This window comes from Pseudopodoces humilis, chromosome 8, assembly GCF_049639895.1.
Source record: "Pseudopodoces humilis isolate 2021_Gansu_Grassland_sample_001 chromosome 8, ASM4963989v1, whole genome shotgun sequence".
In the NCBI taxonomy this organism is placed as follows: Eukaryota; Metazoa; Chordata; class Aves; order Passeriformes; family Paridae; genus Pseudopodoces; species Pseudopodoces humilis.
Window position 1 is genome coordinate 4,833,878 of NC_142207.1, and position 27,959 is coordinate 4,861,836.

General features: G+C 35.0%; 1 protein-coding gene across 1 annotated transcript in view; it reads left to right on the plus strand.

The window, feature by feature from the left end:
* The window catches only part of LRP1B (LDL receptor related protein 1B), a 714,787-nt gene that overhangs the window by 566,651 nt on the left and 120,177 nt on the right, over positions 1-27,959 (plus strand). The window contains exons 38-46 of the mRNA XM_088058617.1: positions 842-976; positions 1,305-1,434; positions 4,078-4,204; positions 4,359-4,510; positions 4,798-4,922; positions 7,949-8,320; positions 17,805-17,994; positions 19,378-19,582; positions 27,756-27,948. Coding sequence (XP_087914743.1) covers positions 842-976; positions 1,305-1,434; positions 4,078-4,204; positions 4,359-4,510; positions 4,798-4,922; positions 7,949-8,320; positions 17,805-17,994; positions 19,378-19,582; positions 27,756-27,948 — 1,629 coding nt within the window. The remainder of the gene's footprint in view (positions 1-841; positions 977-1,304; positions 1,435-4,077; positions 4,205-4,358; positions 4,511-4,797; positions 4,923-7,948; positions 8,321-17,804; positions 17,995-19,377; positions 19,583-27,755; positions 27,949-27,959) is intronic.

Below are 27,959 nucleotides of genomic sequence, written 5' to 3' on the forward strand. Positions count from 1 at the left end.
AAGCAGAATGTTGGTTGCAGCTTATTTACAGAACCCTGCCAGTGAAAATAGAGATAATTCTGCTTGAGGGATGTTCTCACTTTGTTTGCCCCACGTCTTTTTTGAGGTTATTATGTGCCACAGAGGGGAGTTTGTGTCTGTGCTTGGGCCACTTCAGATTCTCCATCTGGCTGTTGAGTTAAATGGTCAAAGTTGTCCCTTTTTTCCACTTTATGGACAATCACTGCAGCAGAAAGGCTGGGAAGACAGCTGAGATGTCTTGAAACACCAAACAAAAAGACTGTTCATGGAAGCCTGTCAGGACATTTTAAATAAAAGTTGACTTGTGGATTGAATATTTCTTTTTTATTCTTTTGTCAGCATATCACTCTCAAATGTCACTTTTTATTTCCCTGGCTAATTTTTTTTTCTTACATTGTTAAAATTCAAGGTGTCTGATTGCTGAAGGAAAAGACTGTATAAGCAGTTTTACACTGTAGCTTTTCAGATTCCTAAATATTTTGGAATAGTGACAAACAAAACAGTATGTTTTTGAAGCATTTATTCCATTAGGGAAAAGGTAAAGACAGCATATTTGTGATTTTTAACAAAGGTAGTAGCTTCCATCTGCTGTCATAGCCCTATTGCCCTACATGTGCTGTACTAAGCAACCTAGAATTCTAACAGAATTATTTTAAACAAAAATTAAGAAAAGACAAAGGAATGAGGAATTCAAGCTGATAATTTAGGTTCTTAATAGATATTAATAAAGCTATAATTGGAAATACTTACAGTTGCTTATGAGGATACTTGGACAGAAGTAAGCGAATTAATTTGAGACTCATTGGCACGTGTTTTATAGGAAATGATACAATCTATTGGACAGACATGGGTTTCAACAAGATCAGCAGAGCTAAGCGAGACCAAACGTGGAAAGAAGACATTGTCACAAATGGTTTGGGGCGAGTTGAAGGCATTGCAGTGGACTGGATAGCAGGTAGGTCTGAGCCTGCTCCGGGGCCTGAGAGCATTTCCAAGAGTACACACTTGCCTCTTCAACCCAGGGTTAGATGACATGGTTTCCTTTCAGCTCTAATTTCTAGCATTGTAAATGTCTGGAAATTACTTGTATCTATATACTGGATGGCACTTCTTAGATGAACAGTTTCAGTACCAGTTTATGCTATAAAAGGGCTGCATAGGGCTATAAATTACAAATATAACACCCATGTAAATGAAAATACAGCAGTGAGTTTCTTGTTCTGACTTAAACACTTTTCAAGGAGCCTTCCCTTCATTCAGTGACTTTAGGGTATTTTTTCCAGGTAACATATACTGGACTGATCACGGTTTCAACCTGATCGAGGTGGCGCGGCTGAACGGCTCCTTCCGCTATGTGGTGATCTCCCAGGGGCTGGACCAGCCACGCTCTATCGCGGTACACCCAGAGAAAGGGTAACATGTTATTCCTAACATACACAGAGCTTTTGCCTTGCTCTCTGTATCCATAACATTCTGTAAGTTCCCTGCAAAATTGTTTAATTTTTCCAAGGAAACTGTTTCCCCTGAAGGTTAGATGTTGGAAGCGTGTTTCAGTCTGAAGTGCCCAGCAAATCCAAGGAGGCTACCTCAGCTGATGAAGGACTTCATGATGTAATCACAGAGCAGTGTGATCCTTGGTAGTTATAAACTCCAGGGTCATGCAATATCCTAGTGCAACAACCAGGGAGAGTGGCCTGGGCAGCTGAAAGTCATGTGAGATGAAGGTTGTTGGAGAGTAAGGGTTGGCAAAAGTGACATCTGCATTCACCCAGCTGATTTTTCAGGGCAGAGACTAACAGGAATAGGGAATGTACCTTCCTCTTCCAGCTCCAGAACTCCTTATGAATTCCCTGTCCCTGGAGCTGTTCAAGGCCAGGCTGGACAGGGCTCTGAGTAACCTGGCCTAGTGGAATGTGTCCCTGCCCATGGCACAGGGCTTGTTTAGGATATTTAAGGAGAATTAGAGGACCACAGATTACTGTTCTACATGTCTGGTAGAACAGTGTATCTTCTTCAAAGGAAGGAAAGCATCATCTGTTTTATAATATTGTGCCACAAAATGATAACCTGAGATGGCTACACTCAGTTCCTCCAGGAAAAACAGGAGAAACAGCAGTGTTTTGCTAGAGAAGTACAGGGCCCCCTTTCTGTGCAAAGATTAAAACCTTTTTGCTCTCTGCATTATTATTAAATCTCTTCCCCTTTTTCAAGGTAAAACTTTCAAAGGTGTTCTTCCCTCCCCTTGCCTTGATTTCACATTCTGCATTTGTCAGGAAGCTGGAGCTGACAGCTGTAAGAGTAGAGAAGAAAATAGCAGTTATTAGAACTCGTTGAATCTGCCAAGTTATGCCAAGATGGGAAGCAGGCAGCATTCAGCTGGTTGGAGACATTATTTATTGTCTCTGAAGAAAAAGTGAGGCATGTGTAGCCCTACAGAAGGGTGTCTTTGTCCCCCATAAGGTGTATTTATCCACATTTTTGGCAGCTGTTTATGATTTTCTGTGGAGAATTTTTAGATTAATCTAACCTGCTAATTATGGGCTGGTTTATGGAATGTTTGAGTATATTGAATGTCTGTTTTCCTGTGGTCAACATTTAGTTCATATCCTGTATTAAGAAAGTCTCAAGTAACTCTCTGATCTCTGACCAGAGGCCTGAAAGCAATTTCAGTTCTGTTTAGAGGTGCTGTTAATAATCTGGCTAAAATTTCATTAAACTTATGTAGTGGCTGTTCAGCTGATTAATACTGCCTATTTTGGCATTCCTCAACTTATTTTTAATTTAAGTCATGATGCAGTTCCGTTTCCTAGTCTGCATGAGTTTTTTCATTTGTATAAATGGTATTGTTATATCAAGAACTGTGAGAACAGATTCATTTTTACTGGAGCCAGAAACCTCCACAATGAGAGCCAAAGTGGGTCGTTTCAGAAGCTGAATTTGATGAGCAAATTATAGGATTCATATTTTTCTCACCCTTATCACATTATTTTTCCTCATTATTTCACGTATCTGTAGTCATCTAGTCAAATACAGCTGCTCAACAGCAGATTGGTGTAATGATGTCACCAGCCATAGGAAAAATGTTTAGTAATGCCCAGAAGATTTTGTATTCTTTAAAAACCAACTAACACATACATTCCACACAGATGAAAGCATTGGAGAATGGTTTTGTGTGCTCTGTTCAATTTATGTACATCATGTTACTAAAAAAAATTTTTGTGTTCTATGAATATTTGTTTTCCTTCTCTTTAGGCCATTAGTCATATTTTAGGCCTCAATTGTTATATGAGATATTTCTTCCTCGGAGTATATGTTAATTTGTGTGTTTATAATATATTTTAACACTGATATACATAAATATGTTTATATATGTGGACACATAGATATTCCCACACAGCTGCTCCATAGGTTATCCATAGGTTAGTGTTCATAAAGGAACTGCTCTGTAGATTTTTTGGCCTCATTTTGGTATACCTGAAGCAACAGACTGAGAAGTTTATCAAGGTAGAAGTTTGACAAAGCATCTTATCCCAAATGAATGATGTGGCAGTGAGTACACAGGAAGATGAAATAAGTAAGATTCAGATTGTTCCCATTAGGCATTTGGCAGAATGTGAAAAATATTTTCTTCTCAAAGTCCTGTCGCTCTACCATTTCCCACAGTGCTTCTCACTACTTTCATATCTGAAACATTTTTAAATTAGGCATCCCTTTTATTATCACAGCATTTTTTAGTGATAGATGCAAGAGCTGCTATTCCAGAATTTATTTTTATTTTCTTTACTTTTTGGTTGTTTTTTTTTTCCAACCACAAAGCTGAATTCCTTAAGGAATACAATTTCATGTGGACTAATGGAATACAATTTTAAGAACTTCTTCATATATATAATTTGAAAACAAAGTCTTAACAAAGTCTCCAATAAGCAAGTATTATAATGCATTTAATTTCTTAAGACTATTTAGAGACATGAGCACCATGTGTGTTTTAGATATCCATTTAATGGTAATAGTGCATTTTGTTTGCAATTTTAATTGGTGATTTCTACAACATTCTAGGTATTTATTTTGGACAGAGTGGGGACAGACCCCTTGCATAGGCAGAGCACGCTTGGATGGCTCTGAGAAGGTCGTCCTTGTGAGCCTGGGTATTGCATGGCCTAATGGGATTTCCATCGATTATGAGGTTGGTTCCTCTGTCCTCCTACATACCTTAAGATGTGAAGCATTTGTTATGTTTCGTTAAAGCCAGCTGGTGTTCCACCTTGATGTAATCTTAATAACTCTTAATTAAATACTTGGACAAGCCTGTTGACGTTTCCTTTGAAATTAATCTTTAGGAAAATAAATTGTATTGGTGTGATGCTCGTACGGACAAGATAGAAAGGATTGACCTTGAGAGTGGAGGGAATCGGGAGATTGTGCTGTCAGGGAGCAATGTGGATATGTTTTCAGTTGCTGTGTTCGGAGCTTACATCTACTGGTCTGACAGGTAATTTATTTTTCATAAGTATTTTAAATCTCAAAACGTTATTTCGGTGCCAGGTGCCTCACCTTTGTAGGATTAGCTGTTCCTTAGCAAGGTCGCAGGCGGGATCGCGGAATCCCGCGCAGATTCCAAGGAGAGGGAGTTCTGAAAGATAAAAAGTGCCTCAGTGCTGTAGATGAGAACAGGCTCCTCCACCTCCTGTAAAGTGAACTCTCCACTGCTCTTCAGTCATTTGTTCCGTGTGAATTAGTTGAGGATTGTTGATGAGACATCTTCAACTTTTTTGGCAGAGCACATGCAAATGGCTCTATTAGAAGAGGCCACAAGAATGAGGCCACGGATGCTGTGACCATGAGGACTGGCCTTGGAATAAACCTGAAGGAAGTGAAAGTCTTTAATAGAGCACGAGAGAAAGGTTGGCTGTTCTTAAGGATGCTATTGATTGTTTTAATATCACCTGCTACTTTTTCTGTATATTAAAGCATACCAAAAATTAAGTAATCAATGATTTTATCACCACTTTTCACTCTTGAAGTTTTTTTTTTTTAAGCTAAAATTAATGTACTAAAGAAAACATATAGTACAAATCCTACTAAAATTTTTTGGGGTGTTTCAAAAAGAAAAGCTAAAATCAAAACACTTCCTATCATTCCAGTTTGGCGGTTTTTGTTTTGTTTTTCTTAAAAGACAGTCTCAGGATTGAGAGACCTTGACCTGTGCTTTACAGAGCAGTAATTTCAGGCAGTTTCAGATTTCTACTGGAAAGCAAACCAGAATTTTTTTCTTATTAGAAATTCCTATCTTCTGTATCTTGATATGTATTTGCTGACATTGCTTGGGTTTGTTTTTTGTTTGGTTTTGTTTTGGTTTTTTGTTCCTTCTGTGGAAAGAGACCTTGTAAATAATCAGATTTCTGTTATATTCAATTAGTTTAGCAAACTCAAGAGACAAAAGTTATTATAGACCCCTGATGGTTAAACTTTATTCTCCACTACCTAAGAATAATCTTGCTCTTTAACTGTCTTTTTACTTCCAAATTTCTGGTTTTGACAAGACCTTGAAAAACTTATTTTACTGAGGAAAATTGGTTATATATGTGTCAAAAACTATGATGATTTCCTCAGAAAAAACTGCTACCAGGTAATCCAGACAAACTTTTCTAGAAATATACTCAAAAAGAGAGGAAAAGAAATAATGTTAACATGATTATATATATATAGTTTTTAATACAAATATATTTCTAATGGTGGTAGCACTCAAAATTTGCTTTAATCACAGCATTATATATCCAAGATTCTGTTTCTTCTACATAAACCTCCTCTAAAAAACTGCATTAAATATGACATGTTAAATAAATCTTCATTTTGAAAAGAAACCTATTTATGAATTAATAAAACTCTCTTTTAAAAATTCTAAATATTTTTGAGAAAAAATAAGTTGCAAACATATATGCATAATAATTTTACTATGGATTTTTGCATGCAATTTCAGAGCATCATGTTTTGTGGATAAAAGTAAACCCACACTAAAATCCAGTTCTTTTAACTAGGCTAGAAATTGTTAATGTCTGCTGGCTTGGAAGGGCTTTATATTATAGAATGAGGAAAATAGAACAGTGGGATAAAACAATGCTTCTTTATGTGTAATTTTGATTGATGGATTTATAGACTTGATCACATAAGGAATAGGAGAAATGGTTACTGAGGCTAAAAATCTACTGATGTTAGTTTGAAAAACATACCTGAATGATTTTTTAATACATTTTTCAAATTTTACTAGGGTACAAATGGTTAATGTCATTGGGAGGGGAAGTCAGTGAGCCAGAAGGACAAAAGGGAAAAAACAGGTGAAAAATGTTTTTGGAATGTTTTTCTATCTCACACTATCATATATATATATTTTTAAAGTTTATTGAACTAGAAGTAGTTAACTGTTTAAAAAAAACCCAATGTAATTAAATTCTTTCCTGACTTCTGTTATTAAAACAAACCCCCCAAATAAAAATAATAAAAAAAACCCCAACGCCCCGATGAGCTGTGCTGATTGTGATTAACACTTTTTTTTCAAACACCTGTTTTACCCTTTCTTATGAATCCCATCTGCAGTGGGACTCGCAAAGATTCCCATCCTTCAGTGCAGTTTTACAGGTGTGCAAGGACATTCCCAGACTACCCTGGCTTCAGAGCTGGCCATTTTTAAAGATCTTTACAGCTGGTGAACCATGGAAGCATTGAAGTTTTCCAAGAGATTTTTGAAGCTTGAGGATCTATTTTGTATATTTTCTCTTTTTCTTCTCGACCTGTTATCCTTCCAAACAGATATTAACTTTTCTAGCCTAATAAAACTTGTAAAGTGTCTTTTAAGCAAACAGGATGTAAATATGTGTACAGCTGAATCTCCAAATGTTTTACATAACTCCAGAGGACTACCTCATGCAATTTTTCCTAGGACAACAAAATTAAATATTTCGGCTTTAAAGAACATGTCTCATTTGCCATGATTTTTTCTTACAAGGATTTTCAGTTTGAAATGTATCAGTTAAAGAATTCAATCCACAGTACTTTCAGACTACATCTTCCCCAACAATTACAGTTTTTTACATGAAAACATTCTATTAAAATGTTTTATTTACCTTCATTTTGTAGAAAACTTTCAGAAATGGGAAAATTACTATTCTGAAAAAGCTGAGTTGGTAGGTGGAAAGGGCTGTCAGAAACAGAAATTGAATTATCTCAAATAGCTATAATAGTAATTCATAGATAGTCCAAAATAAAAAAGAAAATGACAAATAGCTCCCAATTACTGATGATTACCGTTATTTTAAATATTACTTGCAACAAGTGTAGTTACTAATTTGACAGTGATTCCTTAATGGTGTGCAATCGTCAGAGAGTAAGTTTTTGAAGTCAGGTTTAAAATTAAATTAGAACAAAATGTTAGGAAAATGTCTTCATTAAAAACAGGGAACTGAATTCATGCAGTATTTTACCAGTCAACACATGAATATTTAATTTGGTAGAAAATGTCTTAAAGCAGTACTGTACTCTGATGGTAGCTAAATTTGATTTTTTTGCCAGTAACAGGTGTTTTAAAAAAAAAAAAAACAAACTAAAGCTCAAAGCACTTGAAACATTTTCTAAGTCTTCAGCTGGTTTTGAAAGAATAACCCATTTTATCTTTTTCTATTAATAAAATATGTACCATTGTAAATTGAAAAAGACATTAATTATATTTGCTCATTAATTGTATTCTTTACAATTATTTTCCAGTGTGGTTAAAGTTGCATTATTTACTATTTTGGCCTTTTGTTTTCCTTGTGAACACAGTCCAAATAATTTTTAAGAGGAGAAACCCCAAAGCACATGAAAATTCATTTCTGTTTGAGTTAACTAACTTTATTTTTATTTATAAAAGACATGTTTTATTGTGTTTTTGTCCCAGGTACCAATGTCTGTGCCAAGAACAACGGCGGGTGCCACCAGCTGTGCCTTTATCGCGGGGACGCGCGGAGAGCTTGCGCCTGCGCTCACGGGTACCTGGCAGAGGATGGAATCAGCTGCCTCAGGCACGAGGGTTACCTGCTCTACTCAGGAAGGACCATATTGAAAAGCATCCACCTTTCAGATGAGACCAACCTGAATTCCCCTGTGAGGCCCTATGAAAACCCAGAGTACTTCAAAAATGTGATAGCGCTGGCCTTTGACTACAGCCTGAAGGGCAAGGGCACCAATCGCATATTCTTCAGCGATGCCCACTATGGAAACATCCAGGTTATTAAAGACAACTGGGCTGGCAGAAAAGTGCTAATTGAAAGTAAGTGAAAAACAAAGATATTTCCCAAAATGCCTCTTTTATTTCAATAGACTTTATTGAGTGAAAAGGTTGTGATCACTTGGCTTTACAGAGTAAAAAAAACAATGAAATTTTAACCATAATTATATTTTTAAACTGAAAGAGGGCAGATTTAGATGAGAAATCAGGAAGAAATTCTTCACTATGAGGGTGGGGAGGCCCTGGCACAGGGTGCCCAGAGAAGCTGTGGCTGCTCCTGGATTCCTGGAAGCATCCAAGTCCCGGCTGGACACAGCTTGGAGCAACCTGGGATAATGGAAGGTGTCCCTGCCCATGGCAGGGGATGGAATAAAATGATCTTTTAAGGTCTCTTCCAACATAAACCATTCTGTGATTATATATGATATAAGGTGTTTATATTTTAGGACTTTATGACATCTGTATTGAGATATGTTAAACTAAGCAATGTTGTCAGGCTGTTCCTGTTGCTCCCAGGAAAGCATTAAAACCAGGGATTCAGAGTTGAGCTTAGCTGCACAAGAGACAGAAACGTGCAGTGATGACATGGAAGCACAATTTTAACTCTGGTTTTATAAAAAGAGATTAAGAGCATTATATGAAATCCACTGGAATTTTCAACATTTAAAGCAGACAAAGAGGAGAAATAAATACTGGCGAAGCACTAATGCAGATAAAAATTGGTTTTTAAAAGAACAATGAAGAATTCCTCATTACTTCATAATAGGTTGCTCTACAAGAGCTAAAGACAGCCCATAAAGCATAGCTGGGAATTATAGTTTTAAGAAATTGCTAGGAAGTGTTTCTACTTGTAGCTTAATATGCCAGATTTCATTTTTCATTAGCAGAGTCAGCACTCTGAATAATTGAATGTCAGATGAAATTTTGTATCCTTGCAAAATCATTCACTGTAGGTGCTTGGGATGTACATGTGAACTGTGGCATTTTATAGAAATGATTCTAAAGAAATGCTTCTTTGTAAGTGAGAAGGGATATAGCATACATAAATATGTTTATTGCTCTCTTTCACGTGTTTTAGACATCTTCAGTTTATGTTGAGTCATTCTTTTTCAGCTGGTATTTTTGTAGCCTTCCATCCCACAGTCTGCATGTGATTTTTCTCTCATTGTAAACAGCAGGCAGTTCATGAGGCTGCTTGATATAGTGGAGGTATTTGTTCAGCCTCCACCTCTAAGGAGAAAACAGCAGTAAGATCAGTTGACAGCACTAATTTCATTCACTGGTAGATGTAAAATTCCAAATTTTTTCTTATTTTCACACTAAGAATCTGTGATCTAGAAATCATTCAGTGCAATCCTGCTGAGAGATTTTAGCATTAATGTTTCATTTCAGGATTGAAAAATAGCATATTTGACATTAATTTTGCTATTTTTCCTCCAAAATTATTAGAATGCATCTGCAGGAAGTTTTCCTTTATTAGGAAGATATTCAAAACCACATTGGAAATACCTAGTGTGGTTTTATCAGTTCTACACCCTCTTTCTGCTTCATTAATTTGAAGTCTACAACACTTCACTGTACTGAAGCCTACACTACTACAAATAGTGTGAACCTTTACTCAGTAATTGACTTAAATAGAGAAAATAGGATATGATACATCCAAGGTATTGTCCCAGGTTTTTTATTCACTGAACATAAATCTGCTCATAAAAGATCTATTGTCAGATGGATCCCTCCCTCCCTGAAATCAGATGTGCCACTCAAATCCAATAGATCCGTGATCTTTTCTACACTAAAAACACTTAAGACACGTGGAGCTCTTTGTTAAACAGGTTTCCAGCTCACTAAAAACAGATTTACAACTCACGAGCAACCCATTATCTAACATGTTTTTAGCTCACTGAGAACAGATTTACTACCCAGAAACAACCCATTATCTAACATGTTTCCAGTTCACTGAAAACAGATTTACAACCCATACGCAAGCTATTATCTAACATAGTTCCAACTCACTGAATATTGATTTAGAATTCATAAACAACCCATTATCTGACAAATTTTCACCTCACTGAACAGATTTGCAACTCATAAACAACCCATTAGCTAACACGTTTTCGGCTCAGGGAAAGTAGATTTACAGCGTATAAACAACTTTATCTAACTTGTTCCAGTTCACTAAAAACAGATTCAAAGCTCACCAAGATTCCTGGTGAGTCCCTGGTGGGGTCCTGTCTTCAACAGGAAGAAACAATGTCAACAACAGCAATAAACCAGTCCAGGATGTGCACACTGTGCCATGCCCTAACACCTTTATAATTTGTTCAATGTAGGGTTTTCTGAGGGGATTCTTTCATACCTCTAAACTCTCCTTCAGTCAACCAGTGGTGGCTTTCTCTTTCTTTTTTTTCTAAGTCACTTTATCAGGTTAATCTCTCCTATTCCCACTTCAAAAAAATTTATCTTGTTCCTGCCTCTAATTTCCCACAAATGATCTTTTGGCTGATCTAAGTTGTTTCAAAGCTTATGTTTATACAAAGAGGCCTTTTTAGAAGTTAAATTTACAGTTTCTAGGCTATTAGTGTTTTTCTGGGTGTTTTTATTTATTTATCACAGGGAGAAGTTTGAAGTAATATATTCACTAACCAAAGCCTGTCTCAGTGTATCTACAGAAAAGCAGTGTAATGTTGCAGTAGGTTTAGTACAGTGGTACAACAGTAGACAGAAGACCAATGAACAAGTTAAGAATTACAGAAAAAAGGTGAAATCCAGGAAACACAAACAAAAAAACAAATGATAAAGAGGGAAAAGTATTAAGATGAGCTACACTCAGTGAGCTGTTTTTTCTCCTGTCTCTGTAAACAATGGCACTGAGACATTTTACCAGTGTAGTGTCTTTCACAGCACAAAAAGGAAATGTTATGTGAAAAAAACACTCCTGTTTTGAACCTGAGGCACTCATGCCCAAAGAAAGCAAAAATCTTTTCACTACTAACATAAAGTGTCAGATCTTGTGATGTATTTTAAGGCTTTTTAGAGTCTGAATCTTTTAAAGGTGTTCCAATGTGTGCTACTATTCTTCCCAACTAAATGGGTCCAATTTAACTGTCAAAAAGGCATTTATGTTCCCATTTCTCTTACAGAGCATTACATTTTGTACATTGCATGAGATCCCTTTAGTTTTGAAGCTTTCTTCTCCAGGAAAGAACTTTTTAATCTGTTAAAAATAAATACTTGAATATTACGGCTTTTCGTTGCATAAATGAATGGGATTCGTGGTAACTGTGTGTGTTGGAATGGAGGTCCAGTGATTTTCACTTTTTAAAGGAAAGGTTGTTGTTAAGCCTAGGATATTTAAATAGTAAAACATAATATTTATTATTACAATGCCAATGTTGTTAGAGGAAAACAAAGTGTCTGGTTTGTCAATGTAATTTGTTTCTGTATGATGCTGCTTATTAGAGAATCAGACAATGACAGAATGTTTTGATTGGAAGGGACCTTTAAGATCATCTTTGTTCCAAGACCCTGCCAGGGCAGGGATGACTTCCACTAGACTAAGATTAGTGGGTAAAACCTGTGAGTTGCTATTATAGGTGAAGTTTACTAATTTTATAATAAGTTTTTTGAAATTAAATTTTATTTTAGAAATGTGTATCCCTGCACATTTAATGCTTTGTTTAGGTGCTCCTGGTGTGAAAATCCAAAATATATTCATGATGGGAGCTGACTTAAACTGATCTTTTAGTTTAGTATGTCCTGACCTTTCCCAAATTCATTACTGAGGAAAGGTGTTCCTGCCTATTGCACTTGAGATTGTTAATTCCTCATGAACAATGTTTGTGGCTTATTCAACTTTAAACATTGCCCTTAAATTTATATTGATGTACACATTTGATATTTTTTTTTCCATCAGCAGATGTGATTTAGTTGCAGAAAAGGTAAATTTTGTTTAGTGAATTGTCAGGAAAAAGCTGCAGAGGAACACCCCTTTAATTTTATTGTTTGTTTTGTTTTTTTTACTCTAAAGGGTAATGTGATCTAGCAAGTATTATTAGATCATGAGGCTTTACCAGGCTATTCTGTCATTAATGCCTCAAATAGCTCTTTTTCAACAGCAACAATAAAAATGTATGATTACACATATTCATTATAAAACTTATTAGGGTAGTCATGATATTATTTTCAAAGTGGTAAGGGTGAAGAGTTTTGGGGTTTTTTTAGAGTGCACACAATAATGCATAGAAAGATCATGTGCATTCCTTTAATTAGGAAAACATTTATTCCGTGAAAACTGTTGAGATTTTTAATAATCTAGTAAAGCACTTCCACCTCTATGTGTTTGCTTTCCATTACAGATTTCTTTCTGCTTTTAAAACTTCTTTTATATGGATTTGTTTAACTACATTGCAGTTAAACAAACATAATAACACTTCCTAACTAGTAATGATTTGTTGAAACATCCTGAGACAGTTCCAGTTATACAAAATACTATTGGTTTTCTAAATTGTTGAGTTCCCTGCTTTCTTAAGTTTGTGTTGTATCATAGTACATGTATCATGTAGTCCTTTACTACATTATTCCTTCTGACCCTAAAGAATCCCTAAATTTATTAAAGGAGTAAGTTATATCTCAGATAATGAAGGACAAGATTGCAGGTTTGCATATCTGTTGTGGTTTTCCTTGGTAAATAATCAAGGAACATTTGTGGAATGTTGTCTGGAAAAAAAATGAATTGCAGGTAGGTAGAGATTTTGTCATGAAATCTGTTGAATGTTTTGGCAGATACAAAATATTTTGCAAATATGAGATTTCAGTATTACACTTTCCACAAAAAAAAAAAAACAAAAGTGTAAGGGTTTTTTTTCTGCTTTTAGAATGGTCTTACAGTTCTTTTTATCATTCCCAACAAATGCTCTTTCTTTCTTCTGTCTCAGGAAGTTTGAAGGAGTAATAAGGTTGCATCCATGGAGGTGTTTGTAGTGTCTTTCACTTCAGTTATTTGTTTCCTTGAAGAACCCAAAGCCTTTGTTCATGCTGTCTTATTGCATTTAATAACATTTTATGTGGGATAGCTTATAGCATGGGTTTGTTTTCTCAAAATAGAGGAAGAATGGTACAGATGTTTCCTCATTCTATATAATAGGTATAATTTTAGCAAATTTTACATCTGCTCTGAAACTAAATTAAATTCTCAGCTTAAATAGAATAATGTCATAACTGGTTATTGCAGTTTATTATCAACTTAGTTCTGTCTTAGAACTATTGTTTAGCAAAGGCTTTCTGGCACTCGAAGAGCAAAGTGAGGGTGAGAATTGTGTAAAGTTCTGATTGTGCAGTCAGTGAGAGATGTGAAAATAAACCCTTTCCCTCAGGTGCCTCTCTGCTCTTGAGGCTTTGCTTTCACCCCAGATCAAACGGTGACCACCTGTTACCTGTCACCACAATCCTACACAACCAGAGTGACAGGAACCACGGTCCCCTCCCGCTGGGACAACCCGCAGGCAGAATCCTGAAAGGGAAATCACAACACCCGAGTCAGAGAATGAATACTGATCCTTAAAGCCATCAGTGTCCTGATATCATAGTGCTCTTTATGCTCAATTTTATTAATTTGATGGCTTTTCAGTGTTAAAATAATGGTCATGTTGACAGTTCTTGATTTACAGCATTGTTAAAGAAAAGGAGTTTGTTAAAATAGGGAATTAAAGGAACAAGGTAATTGAAGCGGTACAACTGGAAAAGTTTTGACTCTAACTAGATAGATTTAAAACAGAAGTTAAGAGTTAAAAAAACTAGGAAATTGAGAAATATCTATATCTATATCTATATATCTAAACTCAGCTATTATTTAAACTTTGCCCTTTAGTATTTTTATTTTCTGGTTGCAAAAATAAGGGAGCATGTTCTAAGTTATTGATTTGTTGCTTGTCTGTTCCCCGAGAAAGTCAGATGAAGATCAGCATGGCAATATTTATAGGCTGCATCTCATCTGTGGGACGCAATCTATCTTCGTTAGCTTCACTAAAAGTGATAGATAGCATTTGGCAACGTAATGATGTGATCACTCTGGCATTGCCTTTGTAAATCATAGGCTGTTGCATTCTCTTGTGTAGATATTTAATCAGTTATACACCCCATTACTGATTTAATTCAGAACGTCAGTGGCAGGTGAATAATGTGAGTATTTGTATATTAATATCATATTGTATTAATGTTCTTTTCATTTAAGTATGCTATTCATGTGAAAATCATAAACTGTTGCTTCATGGCTAGAATAAATTTAATCAGTGCTGTAGGCATCTAATGCCATCAGTATTTTAATTCAATATGTCAGTGAAACAAATGGGATTCTTTTCATTTCCAGTTTCTTTATGCTTTACCAATTCAGAATATTACATGATGCTGCAAAAATATGAAGCTTAGAGTAAACAAATTGCTAATTTTCAACCTGTCGGTGGCTTTGGGACTAAATCCCCCAACCGTAGCACCAGAGAGGATGAGTACATATTTCTGATGTATTTTCTAGTAACTGAGTATATAATGATAAATTAAATTTAAGGAAAAATGTGCTCTGGAATATTCTTTTAGGGGAGTATGAAATAAGTAAATATAAAATAATATCTGTGCAAATCAGATATATATAATATAGCATAACATTGCTTAGGAATCTTCTCCAGTGTCCTGTCTTTAGAAACATAAAGTTGCTGAAATGTTTTAGTTTTAAGGAACAGCCTAAAGTTTTGAAGACTATTTCTAGGATAAATCTGTCCTTGGTCTCTGTTTTATCACTGACAAAAAGATTTACAGGAATTTGGAGAGTCATCAACAACTAAACAAAGAAACAAAAAAAACAAGCAAACAAAAAACAAACAAAATATAGAAACATATAAATTAGCAAAAACTGTACTGCTGGCACATCCGGCTCACAACACATGTAAGCAAGAACAGAGTTACTTGTGTTTTCCATTGTAAGAATTTATCTAAAAGTTGTATCACACTCTAAATCTTCTGCCATTGACTTTGAAATCACCTTATTTATAGATTTCTAAAGCTATTGAATGAGTCATTTCTCTACTGGTTGAGTTCTCAATTCCATAAGTAGAGAACATGATAAAATTAAAAGTTTGTTAACAAATAAAAGAGTGTGCCTGCTGTAAGTCCTTCAGAATTAATGCTTTTGGTGGAGTTAAGAAAATGTACTTGGTGTGTGTTTGCAGCAGTTATTTTTCTTTTTAATTAATATATTTTTTCTTGTCTTGTAGCAGTTAAATTTCTCTGATTTATTTTTTTAAGAGCATGTTTTTTTACTCTGAGTTTTTCTGCTTCAGTTGTTTATTGAACAATTGTCACCTACAGGTCTTTCAGCTAAACTTTATCTTTGAAATGTTCTTTTATAGCTTGATTTCTTTTATCTCTGCTCCCCTGAGAACACATGCATGTATGGCAAAGGTTTTTTTTTTTTGCAAAACTGTATATTTTATTTTATTAAAACATCTTTCACCCGTGTGCTAAATGTTTTCTTGTCTCCATACATGCCATAACCTTCCCTGTACCTGTTTTCTAATAATTTCTAATAATTTAGAAATTCCCATTTTATAAACAGTAACTTGGAATGAAACCTTCTTTTCTCACTGTTCACGGCCTAAACATGGAACTGCAGTACGATATAAGGGCAGGAAAATTGAGTTTTCCTCTCTAGTAAAGAAGTTACTCATACAAAAACAAATCTGGTGTTGAAGAGCACTTTCATCCCTGCAGTTGTGTTCTAGTTGATCACATCTTGCTGTGACAGGAACAACATCATTACTTTTTTGTCTGCTAAAAAGAGTTGTGGACTACGTTCTGTAATCAGTTTGCTCTCAAATTTCTTGTCAGATTCAGACAGGAAACAAAGCTAAAGTTGATAGAAATTCAAGAGGTTACACCGGGAAAATGATTTTTTATTTTTTTCTGTCATCTTACAAATGAAGAGCAATGCATGCTTTGATGGTTTGTTCATTACAAATGAAGTGTAGAATTGGTCAGAAAATGTCAATACATCTGTCATTTTTTAATAGAATCACAGAATATCCAAGTTGGAAGGGACCCACGAGGACCATTGAGGCCAAGCTGTGATTTCACACAGGGAAATCTAATAGTTAAATCATACATCTAAGAACATTTGTTTTAGTTTAGGGAATTGTATGTAGTTGTGAACTTGAATTCAGCCTATATATTTTAATGGAAATCTCTGTCACAATATTGAAAAAGCTGATTATCTTTGAATTTCAGTTGGTGATTTCTAAAGCCCACATGACATTTCAATATTTTGAGTTACTTGTAGGTGAGCTGAAGGTACATGGGTTTGTTTCATAAATTCTGTTTCATAGGTAAGCAAACTGTTTTTACACATATTCACCACCTTTTAAGGCTTGTCATCTCATTTATATTTTCTGTTGCTTCTTTTTGAGTACAAGTAATTTTCATTTCTCCGGAGATTTGTCACAAAATGTGACACCAGAAGATGGCCAAATGCTTTAACAAGAAAAATACAAAAAACTGATAAATCATTATTGGTCTCATAGTTTTGATTTATTTGTCTCAAAGTTTTGATTCAGTGTTTGCTCTTTCAAAGTGGTCAAACTCTTGTTGGGACTTTTTGTTCTGTATATATAATTTGCATAGTAAAAATTGCATCTTTCAGAAAGCTGAATGTAAATCATAATAGCCAACACAATGTAATCCTAATTATATTTCTTGATTTTTGCCTTCTGTAGCTCATTAATAAGCTGCATGAACCTTCTGGTCTAAAAATATTTGTTTCCAGCAAAATAATAAGTGGAGTTATCAACATAGATATTTCTGTAGTAATTCACAAATAGTGGTAGGAAATAATTATTCCTATTTCTCACAGTCTGTCACTTTTATATATTGGGACTAAATACAGTTTATCTTTTCAGGGCATTAAAAATATGTTTTAGTTGCTTCTTAATATTTTTTTTTTTCCTAGCTCACAGTTTTTTGTGTTGAGTGAATGAGTGCGGTGTCATGGCTTATTAAAATTGTGTATTGGTGCTGAGACCTTCAGAGTAGGTATTTTTTCAGTAATTTTCAGGTGTTTAGCAAAAGCCAATACAGTTGTTAACAGCAGGACACTTTGATCCCTATTAATGTAACATGTCAGTGCTACAAAATACATTGAGAGGTGGTGTTAAATTATTGTCTTGAATAAATGTTTGTTATTTCTAATGTGTTATCTGGGGACACTGTAGTGGCAATATCAGTTTAATGATTGTTAGAATTGATAAATATAAGTGTTATTAACAGTGGTCTTGCCCTCTGTGTTGTTTTAATTTAAATTTATGAGAAGAAAATTATAAGATTTTGATTGCAATAAAAAGAAACAGCAGGAATGATAAAAACAATTGCAGAGTCAGTCAGCTGATATAACTGAACCCTGTGAGTCTGCAGGATCAGCTCTGAGGGAAAGCACAACCAACCGTGCCGTGAGCAGGAGTTTGATTTTCTCTGTCACCGTGTCTCGCAGATGTTGGCTCGGTGGAGGGCCTGGCTTACCACAGAGCTTGGGACACTCTGTACTGGACCAGCTCCACCACCTCCTCCATCACCAGGCACACCGTGGACCAGCGGCGCCGCGGGGCCTTCAACCGCGAGGCGGTGATCACCATGGCTGAGGATGATCATCCCCACGTGCTGGCCCTGGATGAGTGCCAAAAGTAGGTGTTACATCTCTCCTACAAACCCCAATTCTTGCCCGGTGTCAAGCAACACTTCTTTATTTTAGTCAACCAATATTGCTGAACTCCACCAGGCCTGATTAGACTTCTCCTTTTAGGAGATAAAAGTTATCATGTTTTATTGTTGGTATCTTTCATTGTCTTGCCCTTATAAAGGAGTTGCAGAAGCAAGACTGAACATTTTATATGTTTTTATGTTTCAGATCAAATAATCATTGCATTTTCATGGAATGTTAAAAGAATTCAAGCTGCTTTTCATAGGAATTAGCTAAATGCAAAATACTGAGTGGTCATTTTCTCAGATGTGTCACTCTTACTGCTCAAGTCAAAAAAAAAATCCAAAATTTATTCAACCACTTACAAAAAGAAGTCTGAGTTTCTTGTGTGCAAAATAGAGGCCCATGTGTTTATCACAGAAAACAGTGTTGTATAAAAGTATGCAACAATGGACAAAAACCTGCAAAAAATTCTATTTTAGTTCCTGCCCGCCACTATCAAAAATACTGTGTTAGTGAGAGGATTTTTATTTCCCTTCAGTATCTCACGCATTTGAGGTACTTCAATTTCCTCTGTTAATTCTAGGAGAAAGGCAGCCTGCTTTTTCTGCTCATTGTAACTGTCTGTGTCTTTTGTGGAAGTTGAGGAACATTTCTGCCATATTAAATTCTATGTTTGATTTGTGATAACTAAATGTACAAAGCTGTATGCGTAGTGGAGCGTATTTCCAAGTCTGAATTCATGTCCTGTTAATGTAAATCAAAAGTTTATACTGCCCTGTAAAATACAATTACCAAGGTACCATCAATAAAGCCCCTAAGCTCTGATGGAGATTGCAGTGAGAGGAGGGGCAGGTTCTCAGTCTATGAATTAGAATTCCATCAGCAGCACGGTCCAAAACATTTTCTGTCATTGTTAACAGCAGCAAGGGGCTGACTGAGCCAGTCCTTGGGTGTGCAGAGAGTTCTATCACTGCTCTAATATGGGAGAAGCTGCAGATTGATTTCACTGTTAAATATTACTAATACACACATTAGCAGAATTAAGTTTATATCATTACACAGCTTGTATCTCTCTCTAATGTGAAATTACTACAGAGAAAAGATCAGGATTGAACAGATCTGTAAGAGAAAAAAATTGTACTCTTATACAAATTAATGAACTAGGAAACTGCTGTAATTTATATGTATAATTTATTTATAGGCTGTTACATTTTCTTATTCACTATTGATTATCGCAATTATTTATAGGTGCCATTCAGAATTGTTTATGGTGGCATTTGCTGCTTTTTCTCTGTTGCTCATTTAGTAGAGAAATTATAAAATGTATCTTATGATTTTGTTTGTTATTTTGATTTTAATACAGCTTAATGTTTTGGACTAACTGGAATGAGCAGCTCCCAAGCATCATGAGATCCACCCTCTCAGGCAAAAATGCCCAGGTTATCATTAGCACTGATATTCTGACACCAAATGGACTCACAATTGATCACAGGGCGGAGAAACTTTACTTTTCAGATGGCAGCTTGGGAAAAATTGAGAGGTGTGAATATGATGGATCACAAAGATATGTAAGTAAAATGCTGCACGTACTCATTGTATGTTTGTTTGCATTCATTAGCCTCTTCAAAGTAAAATTGTTACAGAAAGATTAATAATTGCCTAATTTTCTCCCTGTATTATTTGTATATTAGACTTCTAACTCTATTGAAATACAAATAATGCTCAGTTTGCTCAGAATTTCTTTTGTGTAATACTTGAGTGTTACTGAACAAATCTTATCTCTAATATTTTCTAACTCTACATTTTCAGATATTGAACTGTTCTCCATTACTCTTTCATCATAATATATTTTGGTCCTTGAACACTCTCTTAGTTTCAGCTCAAGCAGATCTTTTACTAGGAATGTGCTGAAGGCAGTTGATCTGTGCTTGTGGTTTTGTTACATCTTTAGCGCTACATTTCTCATATTTCGTGAAATCTTTATTTCAGGGACTTTGTACCTCCCAAAGTTCAGGATAAAATGAGTGAAGGGCATGTTCTGGCTTGTATTCAATTCCCAGCTTTACAAGAGAGTGCACATCATCTCACTTTGATATCTATTAACTTTTAAAAAGTGCTTCATATGCATCATATGAGATTAGAATTTTTTTTTCATCTTAAATGAAAATAATATGGGTTTTTTGAATCTTATCCAGAAGTTCCCCACTATTTTTAGACAATTTTTTTTTTCAGAATAAAATAGGGCAGCCAAGCTTGTAAGAGCAGAACTGAAGTACAGTCTTCAGGGATAGGCATGTGCTTTTCCTTTTATAAAAGCTAACCACAGCTCACTAATGCTTTCAGATGCAGTAACTGTATCAGAAACTTGGCAAACCAACCAAATGGATTCTGAAGTTTTCATTCTCTGACTATATACTTACTAGCACTAAATGGAAATACAAGGTAGTTAGTTAAGTACAAGATAATTAGTAGGTTGTGATTAAATAGTTTAACTTCATCTTTGCATAAGGTATAGCAAAATAGGCATCACAGACATGAAGTAGGATGTGATGCCACTTAGTTACAGAAACCATTATTAAAATACTTCTTTTTTAAGCAGGTCTTTGGCTTTCACTTTTCAGCAGCAAGAAGAAAAAGATCATTCAGTTTGCTCAGCAATTAAATAGTGATACCCCAATTTTTTCTGAGCACCTTGCCTCTTGGTTTGGCTTTCTGACAATTTACTTCTCCTTCTCCATTGCAGTACACAAAAAACCTCCTGAACACAATGATCTGAGTCCAGCTCTTCTGAAGGGTTTTTTGGTGCTCTGGTGTGTTACACCAATACCTGTTGTGGGATAATCAGCTGATTCTCTTGTAGAAAGTGTGATCTAGGTTCCCACTCTTCCTGCATTACTGAGGATTTTTATAGCAGAAGGAAAAGCCCAGCAGGATGCTTGGTCTCTAACAGCACTTCAGCAGAGTGATCACGCTGTAGATGCATTTTTACTGAAATAAGCAATGCCAGAATCCAGCCTGTTAACTGTATTATTGACCTAGTGAAAAATAATATGTCCAGGGCAGCTGTTTTACTTTGTTCATGTGCTGTCCAGCTGGATGAGATCCCTGGTTTCTGTGGCATCAGTCAAGTAATGATTGTTCTGGTGATTCTTCAGGGTGTTTCAGTCATCAACCACATGTCAAAAAGAGTTTAAACAGATTACTCTTTTCCCCAGTATCTCTTCATTGCTCTCTGGTTTCAGTTTAGCTAACAAGGATAGAAATTGGATAGTAGAACATGAAAGGATAATGGTAATGTAATGAATTTTCTTCCAGATAGCTGCTTCTTCCTTCATTCTGCTCACTGCAGTAATCTCGTACAATGAATTAGTAGAAAATCATTTAGCAATATTGAACTCACTCTTTAAAGTGGATTGTTAGGGTTTATTGATTTTTGTGTTGAGCTGATATTTTAATACTAGTATTTGGTTTCAGGAAGACTCCTTCAAGTTTGGAATATTTTTTGTTGCTATTGTTCCTTTTTATTACTTATAAGATATTAAGTTTGTTGGGGTTTGGTTTTTTAACAGTTTTTGTTCTGTTCTGCCAGATCTTCTGTTTTAAAAAACAGAAGAGGCATTTTTTAATCTTCTTTCCCATTTTCTTACACTTTTTCTCCTGCTCTTGTTTTGATTTAATATAGTGGCCACAGCTGGTTTTAGCTGCTTAGTGCTTTAATTACATTTTTTTTTTTAATGAGCACAGAAACTGAGCCAACAGCAAATAAAGCTGATTTCAAGTTGTGACTTATTTTATTTTTTTTATTATTTAAGTTATTTTTCTAGTAAATCATGAGCTACTTTGATTTATTTTTCCTTTTCTTCTTCAGTATTAAGTATTTTCAGCATTTTACATATGAAAAACTAAAAACATTGTTAACTTCCTGTGAACAATTTTTTTTTTAACATCCAGGCTGGAAGGTTTTGGTCTCAGTTATAATTTTGTAGGCCTATAGGTGTAATTGTTACTATCAATATGGGTTTAGAGTTGTTTCTAGTAATTATAACCTTCATGTAATTGCAGCCTGCCAGTAATAATAACTTTCAGTTTCTAGGATGTTTAATTTTATTCTGTTGAATTTTTGTATTAAGGCAATTAAAGAAGTTCCATAGTTGTTGTACAACTTCTGTTTTATTCAAATAGATTTTATCATACATCCTCTTCAGTCTATAGCAGAAGTTCAAGCTTTAGTTTTGGCTGTGCATATAAACTTGAGTTTAATAATGACCTCTAAAATTTGCTTTTCGTGTGTGTTGTTGTATTTATTTGAAATGCAAGTATCATTGAGGGCAGCAGAATAATTGTGGTCAGTTCTGGGAAGGTATTCATGATTACATCAATGTTACCTTGAGAAGTGACCAAATAACTCACTAAGGCAGGATAAAAGTGAGATCAGCCAAAGCAGCTGGAACAGAGCAAAACTGTGCAAAATATGAATGATTTGAAATGTAGAATGTCTAACTGAATTAAAATAAGAATGTGCAAAAATTTCTTGAAAGAGGTTCTCACCAAGTTCTGAGTAGTAGCAGTTAAAAATGATGCAAGTCCTGAATGTGATTCTGTGAACAATCTCATTAGTGTATTCTCTATGAACAAATCAATATTCAGACATGAAAACAAACCCAGAGGAAAATAATGTCAATTAGGACGTAGATATTTTAATTAGCCTTGATGGTTGGTCTAGGAAAAAAAACAAAAAGTTGAGCCTATTCTCATAGACAAATTATTTCACCAGTTTCTGTAGTTTCTCTGTAATTATTCTGAATGGCACTAAAAACAATAATAGTAGAGAAACAAGAAAGACTAGTGAAAAATGACATTTTTAGCACAATAGGCACAATTTACTGCCTAGATATTTAAGTTTCCTGTGGTTTGCTTCTCCTTTTTTCCTCCCTATTATGATTGTTACAGGAACAAAAGTTCTTTTCTTGGCTTCTTTTAATCAATTCTTTTTTCTGTGTTTGAAAAGCAGCTGGAATAGTATAGATGTTCTTGCCAATTCATGGCACTAGAAGTGAAGTTGTGGATTTTTAAATTTTCTCCGTCCAGCAATATAAATACAGTAATTGGAGCAGGAGTGTTCCATTCTTGATTGTTTTCTCTCACAAATATATATTAAAAAAGCCTTTGTTTCTCAACTTTTCAAAGGTCCACATTTCCTTTCAACATTCATCTGAAGCCCCAAACCAGTAGAGAGAGTGAAATACCCAATTCCTGTTTAATTTGCTGTTTTTCTCCAGCAAATGGAGTTCACTCCCTTGACGCTGATTTGTTGCTTCTTTCAGTAGTTCTGTTAAAAAATGTTAAGTTTGAGCCTAATGAAAGTCATTCCCTTGCCAAAGGTAGTAAAATCCTCTAATCCCTATGAGGCAGATCCCTGGTTGAGACAGATTCTACATTTTCAGTTTGGGACAGTTTGTGAAATATCTTGAAGTCCAGTGTTGGTAGCCTGGTTGAAATTACCTTCAAGAAGGAATTAATGAAAAGATAAAACTAATCTCTAAGGCTGTGGAGGGCAAGGTTATTCATGATATCTCAAGATCCAACAAAATTCTAGATTGAAGTGAATCTAACATTAGATGAAGTTGTTTTTTATGAAGTTTAAATATGTCATTTATGAAGTTGAAAATAATTATCAAGGGATTAATAAGTATATAGTTTCAAAGACCCTGATTATTATAATAGTGGTAAATAAAGATGAAACAGAGCTGTGTACTTTCCATTTCCATGGCACTGAAAAGTACAAACCTTTTATTAGCAGTTGCCTAATCTATCATTCTGCTGAACTGTAAACAAAGTAGAAGCTGGAACACTGCAAATTCAGCACTGAAGTTTGATTTTCAGTGTCCTAGATATTCATTGCTAACATGGAGAAACAAAAATGCATTGTTGGGGAGGAAGCACTTCTGATTTTGTTACATTGTGCTTGGAAAATTCCATAGAAACTTAATCTTGCTGTTCTTGGTAAGAGTGGTCTTCTAGTATGTCCATTGTATCCTTTTCTATAATTCCAGTTATTTAGAATTTATTTGTCAAAGACAAAATAAATGCAAGAAAATCCATGCATTAAAGCTGTCTTGAAAATAGTCTTTATTCAAACTAATCGACAAAAGAGCATCACAGCAAAATCAGAGTTTAATCTAAATGTACCTTTTCTTGGTAAATAAATCAAATACATAAAAGTTATCCCTTAAATTATTTCATTTTCCCAAGTCTGTGCAACAGGTTTCCTGGTATTTCTTTATCATATAACTTTTTCCATAGGTTCCTCTTCAATAAAATTTTAAAATCTGTATCCATAACTAAACAGAGATGGGATACCATTTTGGGTCTTTCATTTTAAAGAATAAAATATATAACTTTGACTTATGTGGTGCTCTGTATAACTTGGTTCTGTCAGACTTTTAATTCAACAAAAATGTTATTTTTTAATTACTGGTATCACTTTATGGTTGTATAAAAGTTTTAATATTGACTTTAAATAGTATTTGCAACCTTTTTAAGCGTAGTTTTGTGTACACAATTGTACACTGCTTCGGGAATCTTTAGAAAAGCTAAGAACCCTTAAAAAATATTCAAAAGCTTTATTAGATAGTGCTGCCTATTTATTAAGAATTTTGAAAGAGAATTATTAATAATAATCCATTCATTAGGGTTTAAATATTTACAAAACATAAAAGTAAATAATATTTTAAGCTGGTGCAATAACTTTATGCACTTTATGCACTATAACTCTTTTAAAAAAACCCAGTATTTCTGTAAAAGTTTTGTGTTGTCATGATAAAAATCATTGAGTCTAGTTCTTAATGACAATCTAATAAGGGTTTTATATAAATCATCAAAATTACAGTATTCTGTCAGAAATTCTCTGCCTGACACCTCTCCTTGGCTGTCTCCTTTGCTTTTTCAGTCATGTTTTTCTAGAGAAACTGCTACACAGATCTCAAATTAGAGCTGTCAAGTGCTAAACCAAAAGCTTCCTGGACAACTTAAAAAGCAGAATTCAAAACAGAAAGGATCACAATTAAAATTAAATTGTTTCTCAATTTCTGACAACCCCCACCCCTCCAGTCTCCTCATCTCTTTACAGGAACCAGAGAAAAATTTTCATCTGTTACGTAGAGCTTGAAATATCTTGTATAACTGAACTTTGGTATCATTTAATATTAAAACATGGGATGTACTCTTGGATGTGTCTGACTTCCACCCTTGCAGGTGGCAGGGATGTTAGGGATGTCTTTTCACGATTCCTTAAAGTTTTAAAATTGTACTTGGATTCTTGCAAGTTTTAGTATGAATTTAAATTTTAAAAAATTGAAATAAAAAATTGTCACAACTTTCAATGTTATTATATAAATTAGAATTTCAAAGTGCTATAAAGGTGGCCAAAAGGTAATAGAAATATGAAATCTGTATTTTGGTTGCTCTAATAAAACCAATGTCCTTGAATAGGGCTGTGACATAGTGCAGAGACTCCAGGAAATTAAATACAATGAGCAATAGTGAAAAAATGTTAGGTTTTGTGGCACTATTTGGATCTCAGCTCTCCCAAGGCTCAGCAGCAATGATCAGTTCTGTAGTGATTTTACATTCTGTTGTTACAATCTGAGATAAGTCAGGATGGTGTTCCCCAACACACAAAGCTGAGCAGGGCAGTGCTTTAGCCTTGGTTGTAACAATAAAATCGTTCCAACTGGGACAGTTGCACACTAGCACAGAGAAGAATATGGGGCTGCAAAATCTGCATGGCCAGATTTCATAAAGGTCTTTCAGAAACATACATGACTTTTATTTTTTTTTTTCCTGAAATGTCTGAATATGAATAGTGCAGGCTTTTAAGGGAGTATTATGAAAACTGTCTTACTGGAAATGTGCATAATTAGAGAAGAAATCTTTTGCCATTAATATATTCCCATTTATCTTTTAATACTTTTAGTTCTGGAAAAATGTTGGTTAGAGAAAGTTGTCCTCTTGGGATATTTATCGCTGGGAAAAAAATATTTCCTGAAAAAAATGATTTGCTGTCCAACCTTCTTTAAAATATGCAGAAATACATGATGTGCATAATGAAGCAGAATTTGTTATAACTATCTGATTAATGTAAGTAATTTTGACATTCTGTCTGTGTAAGTGAATTTAAACATGGACAGGAATGCTCCTATGCACAGGACTAGAATTATTTATGTTAGCAGGTTGTTGAGATACTGTAGTCACCCCAGGACAGATACCTTGAACTGGCACAGGTGGGAACAAACCTGGAGCATCCCTTGGTGTTGAATCCTGCAGATCTGGGGCACTTCCTTCATCTCCAAGGCACAGCTGTAGTTTCAAAATAGGGGACTTTTGTTTCACAAAATGAAATTTGGATGCCCTGTATATTAGGTGCATATGGAGAGAAAGATTTCCTACACACCTACAATGAATTATTTAATAATTAAACATGGGATTGACAATTATTACTCCGTTCTCACCCCAGCACTTTAAAAAGAGCTTCCACACAGCATCCCCTTGCAAGCACAATGGGCTGGGGTCCATCAGATTGCTGGTTCATGGAAGAAATCTCATTGTTAGAAACTCCCTCTAGGAAAGGGGATAAAGCACACAAAGCAGATGGAAAACCATGGTGATCTAAGTTATGTTAAAGGATATAATTTTTCTAGTTTTATCCCAATTTCCCTATGATAAGTAGCAGATAGACACAAGATTTTTTTTTCTTTTTTTTCATGGCCTGGGTGAGAACAGTTCACACTTTATAAATATACATAGCTTACTATTTTTTTTCCCAGAGAAACCTAGAAAGCAATTCAATAAAAATAATGAGTATTACTTATGTCCATTTTCTAATGGAGAAATATTAACCCCTTCCAGTAATTCTCCAGCCAAAATTAAACTTTCAACTAAAAAGCTGATAAAAAATTGTCAGATTCTTCAGAAGGGAAACTGTCCAGGTAAAATTTTTAATTCTGATGCATGAAAAGAAAGAACATATGCAAATATTTTACAGGAGCTGTGATTTGGATTGGGATCAAATTGTATTTCTAGAATTTATTTTTCAAACCTTACTATATAGTGGCCGTCATTCATTTTTCCTTCTAAGCTATTTTTTCCTTCTAAGCTTTAAATTACTTATTACTGTGGTGAGATTTTTAATTTTTTTCCTTCTAAATTTTAAATTAACTATTACTGTGGTGAAGTTTTTGGTTGGGGTGTGTTTTTTTTGTTTTTTTTAGAACTTTGAAACATGAAATATTTATTGTCTAGAGTTCAATTTTCTAATGTGATGATGTGGTGCTGTGAAGAGTGGTGAGCACTCTTCAGTTCTCTAAAGCTCTTCAGTTCACTTTGGCTCCCAAAGACTGAATTTTTAGACTTTCAGCCATGCTGAAAGAACCTCTTCTCTTTTTTCTCGGAGCTGTTAAGCAGGTAAAGTGTTGAGTAGGTATTTTATACAGGCATATTTAGATAAACTGTGATTTTTTTTTTAATTAAGGAACAGATGCCTGGTTTTCTGAAATTTGGATGCCTGTGGCATCCTTTTAACACATTTTTAAGTGCTGTTATCTCATTTCCCCAGGTGCAGCAGGTATAAAAGTATTAAGTGTTTTGTCTAAAAGTGATGGGAGTTGCAGTTTGCACTTTAAAATCTTCTCATTCCGTGACAGCACTTCCTTTCCTGTTTCTCTTCTGCATTTTGTATTTTAGGTCATTGTCAAGTCTGGCCCAGGCACCTTCCTCAGCCTGGCTGTGTATGATGAGTACATCTTCTGGTCAGATGGGGTGAGGAGAGCCATCCTGCGTTCCAGCAAATACACGGGAGGAGACACCAAAGTTCTCCGCTCCGATATCCCGCACCAGCCAATGGGAATCATCGCTGTTGCCAACGACACCAACAGCTGTAAGCTACAA